The sequence below is a fragment of the Carex rostrata genome, chromosome 9 (genome assembly GCF_964058835.1).
Source record: "Carex rostrata chromosome 9, lpCarRost1.2, whole genome shotgun sequence".
NCBI lineage: Eukaryota > Viridiplantae > Streptophyta > Magnoliopsida > Poales > Cyperaceae > Carex > Carex rostrata.
The window spans coordinates 4,059,904-4,071,518 of record NC_135926.1 but is presented as its reverse complement, the minus strand read 5'-3'; the positions used below and the strand labels follow the sequence as shown (position 1 = coordinate 4,071,518).

The window sequence follows — 11,615 nt, the reverse complement described above, 5'->3', positions numbered from 1 at the left end:
TCAAGCAAGCGTCTCGACAGTGGTATTTCAAATTTCATAAAGTCATTGTCTCATTTGGATTTGAGCCTAATTTGGTGGATGAATGCATATATCACAAGTTCAGTGGGAGTAAGTTTATGGTTTTGGTTTTATATGTTGATGACATATTGCTTGCTAGTAACGATATAAACATGATGCGTGAAACTAAGATATTTCTTTTCAGGCATTTTGATATGAAAGATCTTGATGAAGCATCATATGTGTTAGGCCTTAAAATACAAAGAGATCGAAATAAGGGTATTTTGGGGCTTTTACAAAAGGCATATATCAAAAAAATTCTCAAGCGATATAGCATGAAGCACTGTAAACCAGAAAATACCCCTGTTGCAAAAGGAGACAAATTAAGCTTCAATCAGTGTCCAAAGACAGAACTAGAAAAATTAGAAATGCATCAGATTCCATATGCTTCGGTAGTAGGAAGTATTATGTATGCTCAGGTGTATATGCGTCCAGATATTGCGTACATCACAGGGATGTTAGGCCGGTATCTCAGTAATCCTAGTATGGATCACTAGAGAGCAGCCAAAAGGGTACTTAAGTACTTGCAAAGAACAAAGGATCATATACTGACATATCGGAGATTAGACAAGCTTGAGGTCATTGGATATACTGATTCCAATTTTGCGGGCTGTGTGGATAGCATGAAGTCAACATTTGGTTATATTTTTATGTTGACTGGAGGAGCTATTTCTTGGAGGAGTGCAAAGCAGACTATGATTGCTTCTTCCACCATGGCAGCCGAATTCATTGCGTGTTTCGAGGCATCGAACCATGGAATATAGCTAAGGAATTTTGTCACCGGGCTGCGTATTGTGGACACTATTAAGTTACCACTCAAGATATATTGTGACAATAATTCAGCAGTATTGTATTCCAACAACAATAGAAGCTCGTCGAAATCCAAACATATCGACATTAAGTTTCTTGTTGTAAAGGAAAGAGTTCAGAGTGGACTTATTAGTATTTAGCATATTGGTACAGCTTCTATGCTGGCAGATCCACTGACTAAGGGATTAGTACCCAAACAGTTTCACGAGCATGTCGCTCATATGGGTATCTATGTTAAAGAGGATTGTCAGATTTAGTGGGAGTTTGTATTTTATGTATCATGTTTTATGTTTTATATGATATACTTTTACATATATAATGCAGTTAACTTTTATATGATATTCTGTTATTTGTATGTATCATGCAGTTATTCAGACTTCAGTTATTCAGTTTATTATGCACTCTAAATTTATTATTGACCTCAAAATCAGATTAAGATAAAGTGACCAAATTGGAGATAGACATGTGGATCACATTGCATGTAATTTCCAAACTACACATCCCCTTCATGATCCATGTCATTCGGTTATGTTTACACTGTGATTTATGTTGATTTAGTTTCGATTCATGAGACGAATACTGCTTAAGTCCTTGTGAATATGATTGATGGACGGAATTGGTTGATGGCACAAAAAGCTATGACAACACATTTCGAGTACTCAATTCGGTTTTATCAATATATATTATTCGGATATACATACAGCCCAAGTGGGAGATTGTTGGAATTAATTTCAATTAATTACAACATATGTGGGCTTATATGTAATATAAATATATATTGAATAATAGACTGTCAAAATTAGACCCATTATGAAGTGATCAAATTAAGTATTATTTATCGGGTTCAATATGTGTCATGAGAAGTGAGGTCTTTAATGTGTAGAATGCGTATTAATAACTTTATGATTTAGTGATGGTCTAAATTATATAAAATTTGGTAATAATACAATTATGCTATTGATCCCCGAGGAACACAATCAAATATGACAATGTTATGTAAATAAAGAAATACCCAATAAGACAAGTTCTGAATTCAGACCCACTAAGGATCCAATAAAATTATTTAATTCATTAAATAAATAAAAGGCAACATGCGCCTATTCATTTTGATTAAAATGAAAGTGCCTATACGGCTAATAAAAAAAGGGTATGTATCCTTTTTAATAACAGTCACGCCTGTCTCTCTCTCTCTAATCTCTCTCTACTAAAAACAATAAAAAAAAATAGAGATTGATATCTTGTGATTGAGAAGGAGATTTTCGGTAAAGAACTTGTGAAGAACAAAGTGTTGCCGCTGCCGCCTCTCTTGCTCTTTCCATCGGATTTGAGAGGGATTGCTTGGAAAGGAAAGGTTTCCGGTGATCAACGGTGATTGTGCATTCCTGGAAGACCATGGCTACGGATCAAGGTACTATAGAATTTCATATTAAGGTTCACTAAAGGATCATGACAATTTAGGATTTATATATACAATGCGGTCCTACATAAAATTAAATCCAACATACATTTGTTGGCGGCACTTCGCTGCTGACCCTAAAAGAAAAAAAAAGAAAAACAAGACATTCTTATGTGTTTGGTAATATTTAGGGGTCATTATCATTATTCGTTAGTTTAATGAATGTTTAGAAACTTAGGAGACAGAATAAATGTTTTCTGTTTTATTAAGTCTGAGATTTTCCCAAATGCTTCGTTTATATAAATCATAAATCTATGTAATATTTCCTTGTTTCATTTTATATGATAGGCCTAATCAGTTAAAACTGGCTTATACATAGGCACATGTAATGTCTCATTGTCATCGAATTTTGGCAGTCCCATGCAGAGTATCCGCACCGATAGCGACCATCAAGTAACTGCTTGTCTTTTATACAGTTCTGAAGTTCAAATGAAAAGAAACAGTTAACTTGAGATTGAGAGGCGCAGTTATAAATGGTAGGGCTGCAGCAATGGTGGGTAAAGATTTTAACAGCGTAGTTTTAGCGTCATACAGCGCACTAACTACAGAATTAAAACAGAGCTGCATATTGGTTTGTGCGCTGCATGAAGCCAAAACTAATCTGTTAAAATCTTTACCCGCAATGGTCCCATATTTCTCAAAATTAAAGATAGCTACAGCCTATATAACTAATTTTGGAAACAAAGTAATGCTATTAATTGAAAACAGCGGATGTGTAATCAGTAAATTTTAAACAGTTGTGCATATTATTCTTTTTAGCGTGAGATAATAATCAAAAGAAATTTTGTAGTTGCTTATATTATTAATTCATCTCTTATTTGGGAAAATTCCAGTGTTCCTTCTGGCTATTCAGAATTTTATAGTTGTCCTCAAATTAAAAACTCAAACGATCATCTGGTCTCTTAGAAACTCAAATTATTTCAAAAAATGATATTGGAGCGTTGTACCATGGCCAAACTCCTACGATAATTACAATGTTTAACAAAAGTAGACCATAAACATTTTGCATGACTTTACAATAAATCATGGCAAACAACAACAACAACAAAACATGTTATTGTTCGATCTGTCCTCCCGTACATTCCATAGAAACTACATATTTGCAAACTTCTTGCAATGTTGTACCCAATATGATACTTTGCCGTATAGCTCAGCTATCAATAGAATGAGTCAGTAAGAATGAGAACTTAAAAATGAATTGAGGGAAGAGGAAGGAGAATGAGAAGGGTGATTCCTTTATTAGTTTCTTTAGTCGAGAGGAGAATTGGGAAAGAGTTAGAATTAAGATGATTCTGAAATTCAGTAATACTTTCTATCTTGTTTGGTCAAGTGAAATAGCAGTGATGGTTTTCTTTTAAATTTTTGTCGTATTTCATTTAGGCTATGAATTATTAAATAGTACCATTTTTCTAGCTTACACATAGAGCTAATAAGCGAAATCTAGAGCTCGTGACAAAAATTAACCTTAATATTTTCACAAGACTACAAAATAAAACAAAAATCAGTTTTTGTTTTAGTAGCTAAAAACATTTAATGCCCACTGTGTGAGAACTGAGAAGTCACATGTTCAAAATTGCAACAAATTTAAATAGCTATGCACAACTACGATGTTCAAAACTTCTTGCAGTGTTGTACCAAATAGGCAAATATCATATACTATCTTAAAAAAAAAAAAAAAAAAAAAAAAAAATTGAATATATAGCTATGCACGAATCATTACCTCAAAGACAAAATTTCAACCTTCGATTTTTCTTAAAAAAACAAAAATAACACAACAAAGCCCAAGAACAAAAGAAAAAATGTAAATATTTTAGAACGGTCCTCAAGTCTTCATGTGCATATTTCTTTGTCTTCCAAACAGGGACATTTCATAGAAGCAATTCTTCATTTTTGCAAAGTTTTTGCGGGGCTACCAAAATTAGATATCTTGTATAAGTCAGCTATCCAACTCAAATTTTAAGCTTTTAATCAATCAAACTTAATCAGGGAAAATCTGGGGAAAATGAGAGCGTCAGTTAAAAGACCATAGAAAGTTCAACAAGTATAAGAGAGAAAAATGAGGGACACTTGAAGAAGAAGTGAAGGAGGAGATCGATGGAGGGACAAATGAGAAGGCGATCTCCTTGAAAGGAAGGATTTAGACCTTAGGAGGCAACAGTAGAATCAATTAATTAATTAAGTTCAGTTGGTTTTTCATTTTTGTTCTCTAATATGAGAAACATTAAGGGGTTTACAAGAAGTAATAGTCCCCTCCCACTACACTAAACAGCTATTAAACCACCTCCCAGTCAATTAAGTCCCACCTCTCTAACCCCACCTTAATTAACTGAATCAGTGCCCCAATCACAAACCCATTTCCACCACTATATTCAAAGCACACATAGTAATCACAGTAGGCCTCCTTGTCCCCACCTAGTCACGCTCCGTTGCGCTCCTTGTCCCCGCCTAGTCATGCTCTGTTGCACTCCTTGTCCCCTCCGGTGTGTCCACATGTTTAACAGGTGTCGTCATACAGGAATGAAGTTGAATTAGATACAGTACAATAACTAAATGTTAGTTAGTTTACAGCAAATAACTAAACATTAGATCTGAGACAACCGATCTTTTTGAGGAGTCCACTGGCTGAAACTGGGGTTTTTTTTATCTATTTTTTTTTTTTTTTTTTTTGAGAAACAATTGTGCAGAGCATTAATCAGTTGTCTATGATCTGGGACATTTGCATGTTTGCTTGTTCCCTTCTTTCAGAATTCCAAGTTATGGAACTAATGCAGTTCTAGCAGACTTGCCAAGAAAGAGAAAATATCTATCGCTTAGATATCTATGCACTTGCAAATGTTCTAGTCTACAGTTACATTTTACCGAGAATTCATGTGACACAAGCATTATGTTAGCCATGGTTATATGACAGAAGGTCTCTCATAATTACTTGTGTTAGGAAAACTAGCCGTTTAGGCTGTACCCAAATAACTTTTACTTTTGACATGCTTATGTTTTACTTGAGCAACTTGTTGCCTTAGCTAGGACCTTAATTAAGGAGGGGTGAGAATGGGCATGTGGGTGTGGACACTGTGTGCCTCCATAAGCCCATGGGCTTGGATAACAAATTGGGCCCACATAAACACAAAGGCCTGAGTGGGGATGACATGTGTACCCGCCATAGTACCTTCTCTTAATATATATGTTGAAAGGAAACTTTACTCTAAACCAACCTCACCTCACACTCTCTTCTTCCTTCCAGCCCCTCTCGAAAAAAAGCAAAAACAATAATCTTTGTAATTGTTTTCCCTCTTTCTCTTTGCCATATTGGGATAGAAGAAAATAGGAACAGATTATCATAATAGTGTTATTCAAGATAAGATGTCAAGCCGGAGAGGAAGGATCACAGATGAAGAGATCAATGAGCTTATTTCCAAACTCCAATCGCTGCTTCCCGAATCCCGCAGGAGAAATGTTGGCCGGGTACATAATTAAAATGAAATTAATAACTTATGTTATATAATCCAGTATTTATTCATCGGATATTTTGTGGATGTCTAGTACACTTAGCTATGCCCCAATTTAATAACTGTGATTATCTCTAGCATGTATGATTATTATATGATCTGTGATGCACTGATCAGGGTTTCCTGTCCCAAAATCATATTATATTACATCATTTACATAAAAATGTATGCTCACTATAAATATAGAATGAGGCTATGGTAATATGTGTATTACGGATCGACCCGTGTTAACTAAGGATCCATATGTATCTCTATTTTCAATGTTCAAACAGTTGATCCGAACCGTTAAATATGATATTCGTATAAAATGTACTTAATTAGAGACCAAATTCTATGTAGGAGTTGGATGCACATGCAAAAGTTCGGTATGAAATTTTTTGTCTCCTCATTCTGATCATATTATATTATTGTGTTTTGTACATTATTTTAGGTTTCTGCAACAAAGCTACTAAAAGAGACATGCAGTTACATCAAGAGCTTACACCGCGAGGTTGATGACCTGAGTGACCGACTTTCACAGTTAATGGAAACAATGGATAATAATAGCCCTCAAGCCGAAATCATTAGGAGTCTCTTTAGATCCTAAAAAGATAAAAAAAATGTATTTCTTAATTGCGTATTCAGCTTAGTAATTTCCTTCTCTTTAGTATTCTAAAACATGAATGAGTGGCTTAGTGTCAAGAACTATCTAAATAGCCTAATTGCACATGATCTCTCTAGCCTGGATTGAGTTGTACTGTTAAATTGTTTACAACCAACCACCATAGAGATATTATATGTATGTCATACCATTTGGAGTTTAATATGGTAGATCCCTTGAATTAATGATATTTCGGATATATTGATATGCTAGCTAGCTACTTTTGGGAAGCTAATAGAACTTTTCTTGAGCAAGCTCTTAAGCATGGCTAAAATATGGGAACATTATAAATACCTGAGTCAATGCACTAATAAAAATTGAAGGAGCTTCTGTGGGTATTCTATGTGTTAATGCAGCTAATTTGTACAGTAATCTTATATAGAATTAGACAACAACATTAATAGTTTGCATGTCCTAGGTATGGATATATCTTTAATTTTCTTTAAGCAACTTCATTTTAAGCCCTTGTCTCTGATGGTCAACTACTTGACAATGAATTATACCCAAAAAAAAATAAGAAATGAAAAGAAAAAGGAATTTCCCAAACCCTGTGCTCAAGAAAGGGATACATAATTAAGGGGAGGGGAGGGAAGGGGAGAGGTGACAGAATCTGACCGACCAGTGTTTACTTGCTCCATAATACTAAATTTGAGGGAGAAATGAGAGATGTGGAGGTGAACTCTATATATATACAAACTATTTAAATTGTGTAACTGTAGAGAAAGTAAAGCTTTTACCATGTCCATTTCCCCTCCCTCCCGTTAATTTCTCTCTCCTTGTCTGGAGCACGTACGGTAAAAAAGGTACATGTTATAAGTGTCATTAATTTAAAATATGCAAATATATAAAAGTGCTGCTATATATATGGAACCTTTAATCATATATTATTTATTTATTTTGTATTGTTCTATGTATTAATCACATATATAGCTACTTTTGTTTCATGATTCTCTACAAGTTGTCTTGTCCAATCTTTTGCATGCATCCAACTCCTATATGAAACCTTATATCTAAGACAAGATAGGTCAATTACAATTAATAAAATAGCTGTCCGACCGAATCTCTTTGCACATAAATTTAAGACCAGATGTAAGTCGATCGCCAAGCAAAACAAAAAAGCCCCCCCCCCCCCCCAAAATAAAAATAAAAATAAAGAAAGAAGAGGGCAATTTTCAACAAAACTGGAGTCAAGTTGAAGTAACTGTAGCAGTTGTAGATAAGGAAAGCAACCCAAACCAAGTTATTTTTTAAAATGAGACTAGTTGAAGCTCATTAAAAGAAGAGATCATACTTAGAAGATCTTTCTACATATGGAAATAGTTTGGGTAAGTTCATAAATTGACAATTGACTTCATATACATACATATATGTGTGTGTAGTAGAACTAGGGCGTTCTTAAGTTGACCAACCTGGTGAACTCAAGTTTAGAACTCATTAGATCTGCTTTAAATGACGAATCTGAACCATTAAAACTCGCCTACCTTACGAGTAATGCGTCTACATGTGAAAATTTTAACATTTGAATTAATTTAGTATAAAGTCAAGCAGTCAAAATTAGAATGTTAATAAATTAATTTTAATGCATTCAGTTTTTGAATGTTTTTTTTTACCACTTGACTCTATGCAAAATTAATTTCAAAATTAAATTTTTTTTAGATGTAGATGTATCACTCGTAAGGTAAACGGATTTCAACGGTTCGGATTCATCATTTGAAGCCGATTCGATGGGTTTTAGACTCAAGGAGCTTGGTGAACTTAAGAACACCCTAGTTCTACTGTGTGTGAGAGAGAGAGAGAGAGAGAGAGAGAGAGAGAGAGATGAGCTCAGGTAAGTTGCGAAGTAAGGATCTTGTTTTACTTCATGCTCATATTTCCGTTTTCAAAGACTAAATAGTTGATTCGAACTGCTCAACATGATATTCATATTGAAATGTGTTTGGAGACTAAATTTTACATTTTTTGGAATTTTTTTACTATTTTTTTAGATAGGTAGAAAACTGTTGTTTTTGGACGGATTCTAGATAATAAAAATAGTAATTTTGAAATATTTTTAAAAATTAGTAAATAATTTTGAAAAAAACAATGTAAAATTTGGTCTCCTAGCACATTTTAATATGGAGATCATGTTGAGCAGTTCGAATCACCTCTGTAAAGCTCCTTTACAAATACAAAATAAATACATATTGTTTTTTTATTACATTTTACTAACGCAGCAACTTTGCAAATACAAAATAAATACAATATCGTGCACATCTCAACAATAAGTTAGGGTTGTGTTGGCAAATGTATGGTCTTAAGAGGAGATAATTTATTTGAAAATTTTATAATTTAAGATCTAATTTTGTAGACAAAATATGCTATAAAATAATATGATCAGCTGATTAAGTATGTGTCTCATCATCTATCAAGTGACTTAAATTTTTGTTGTCTGAAATCAAATTGTCCTTAATACGTTATCAAAAAATATTTAAATTGTATGATTTTTTTTAAGCTATCTATATGTCTAATAGCATACATTATTTTTTTCTCTACTTTTTGTTTTTATTAATTCATTAATTATATTATCAAAATAAGAATTGTGAAATAATCTCTCTTCAAAGATATTAACCGTGTATCTTAGTTTCCTGTGTTATTTTTCTCGCGTACGACAGCTATGCCTAGAACAAACAGTACTGCAACAAAGTAGGCCTACGGATCTTTAATAAAAAAAAAAAAAAAAAAGGTTCTTTCTCGTAATTTGTGTCAATTCTTTATAGTATATATAATTAGGAGTAAATCTAGGGTGTTCTTAAGTTCATCAAACTTTTTGGTGAACTCAAGTCTAAAATTCATCGAATCGGTTTCAAATGACAAATACGAACCATTGAAACCCGTCTACCATACGAGTGATGCATTTACATGTAAAAAAAAACTAATTTTAAAACTAATTTTGCATAGAGTCAAGGGTCAAAAAAGATTCAAAAAATGAATGCATTAAAATTAATTTATTAATCTTCTAATTTTGACCGCTTGACTTTATACTAAATTAATTCGAATGTTTAAAATTTTCACATGTAGACGCATCACTCGTAAGGTAGGCGGATTACAACAGTTCAGATTCATCATTTGAAGCCTATTCGATGGGTTTTAGACTTGAGTTCACCAAGGGACTTGGCGAACTTAAGAACACCCTAGTTTTACTCATATAATTAGTATATATGTCGACTTTAGCAAAAACTATGACCTAATAAGTAAAATATGTTCATATATAGCAAAAAAGCGTTATGTATATTAGTAGAAAAGTTTTTCCCAATGTTAGGCCGACAGTTCTTTCAGATGGATCTATCTAATTTGAACAAATTGGAATATATATGATTCCTTGGTGGGAGAAATCAAAATTCGGTGATCAACTTGTGGCATATATGTTTGTGTTCAAAATGTACATAAAAAGTTACTCCAACGACCTCCAAAGAAACTTACCTCAACAAAAGAAATTCATTTATAATTTTTTTTATTAACCCAAAAAGCATGGCCGTTATTGACTGATGAACAGTTTTTAAACAATTCTTTTTGTGATATGAAAATTGTCTGTCAAGGTACGACAGCTTATGTTGTACATAACCTAGGTATTAATAGCTAGGCAGCATATATAAAACCAACCTAACATGGTCCTTTGTTGCAGATCGGTCTGATCTCAGATTAAATAGACCTATGAAAAACAGCAATGCTAGCTAGAGACAAAAACGCAATTTACTAACTGTTTGTATGACCGTCAGATAGTAAGATCAAACGGCTGGTGATGCTAAAGGACGGTAATAGGCCATGAGAAGTCGGTATCAAGGGAGCAAGTGCATTTAAAACGGGGTCCCAAAAAAACCTATATTTTCTGTGGGACCCAATTTGATAAGATGGTCCTGTGTTGTACCGGCCTGATGGTATGTAGTTGGAGTACTGAATGTCACTGCAAGAGGATCATCTGGAAAACTAACAATTGATTGAAAAAAAAAAGGAACTGTTTCTAAGAAAATGAAGGAGAGTAATTCTTTGAATGTAGTCGTTCCCTGTGCAATCTGTACCATCTCGGAATTTAGAATCCGATGAAGCTGATCTGCATATGAACAGCAACCGAACCATTCAATCATGCAAATGCTAACCATTTAAGTGAGATGTTTTAACAGGTGTGAAGTTGAAGAGAGTTTAGATAATGACAGAGTAGTTTTTACTTCATGCGGAACACGAGTCATATGTAGTGTTGTTTTGACTCTATTGTTGGTGTGTTGCATGAAGAAAAAATTGATATGTCAATATCTTTACCAGTTGAAGAAGCCAGGTGCATAATTTTTTCCCTCCTATGCAAATGGAACATATGGTGTGTAGTAGGAAGTACAAAATCTTCAAATTATCCTCAGTGGTTGTATCAGGTTTGAACATAATGTCTTAGTCATTTAAGTTTGACATGAGAAGAAAATAAATTTCACATAACTTGTTTATTTTACATTTTATTTGTTTATACTTTCTATTTCAAATCTCGTTTGCATTCCTTTTCTTCTATTTTTTTTTAGCTCAAATGTATTGAGCAATTAACTTGTATTTGTTTTGCCCGAAAGGGATGTTACAGGACTCCTGTAACTAAATTTAATCAAGCATATAGGGACAAGATCCCTATTCCGTTTCTCACAAAAAAAAAAAAAAAAATTGACATGAGAAAATTTGTCTTTAGTTGATTAAATTATTTACCATATATAGCGAATTAACAGTATAGTGGCCAGCGAAATATCATCACTCCTCTATTAGCAGAACAAAGTTACAGATCTTAGTTATTCTGAGAGAATTCACATCCTCTCCAATACCTGATAAGGGAATCTTTTACAATTACTAGATTTAAACCGTTCTTTTTAATTTGGCACGAATCTCAAAGACCAAAAATACAGCCCCCTATTGTGATCCGAATCCCAAACCGGTTGAGATTTAATCTTAAACCGTAAAGTGAGGGTGATCCTCTGCAATACCTGAGAGGATACGGATTCATTCTGAGATGGATCATTAAAACCATAAGCCGGTCGATCTGTAAACCTGGCTCTAAGGATAATAATAAAAAAAAAATTAACTATAACTGATCTCCGGTCCAAGCAACCCAAATCAAACCTGTGACCGGCCCGTCTGACCCAAT

At 33.7% G+C, this 11,615-nt stretch overlaps 1 protein-coding gene across 1 annotated transcript; it reads left to right on the top strand.

Moving 5' to 3' along the window:
- Positions 1–2,616: 2,616 nt before the first annotated feature.
- Positions 2,617–6,654, top strand: LOC144559474 (transcription factor ILI3-like). The gene is made up of 3 exons (XM_078308498.1): positions 2,617–2,716; positions 5,639–5,782; positions 6,257–6,654. The coding sequence occupies exons 1-3, from the start codon at positions 2,684–2,686 to the stop codon at positions 6,410–6,412; spliced, it is 333 nt and encodes a 110-aa protein (XP_078164624.1). The 5' UTR covers positions 2,617–2,683; the 3' UTR covers positions 6,413–6,654.
- The last annotated feature ends 4,961 nt before the right edge of the window (positions 6,655–11,615 follow it).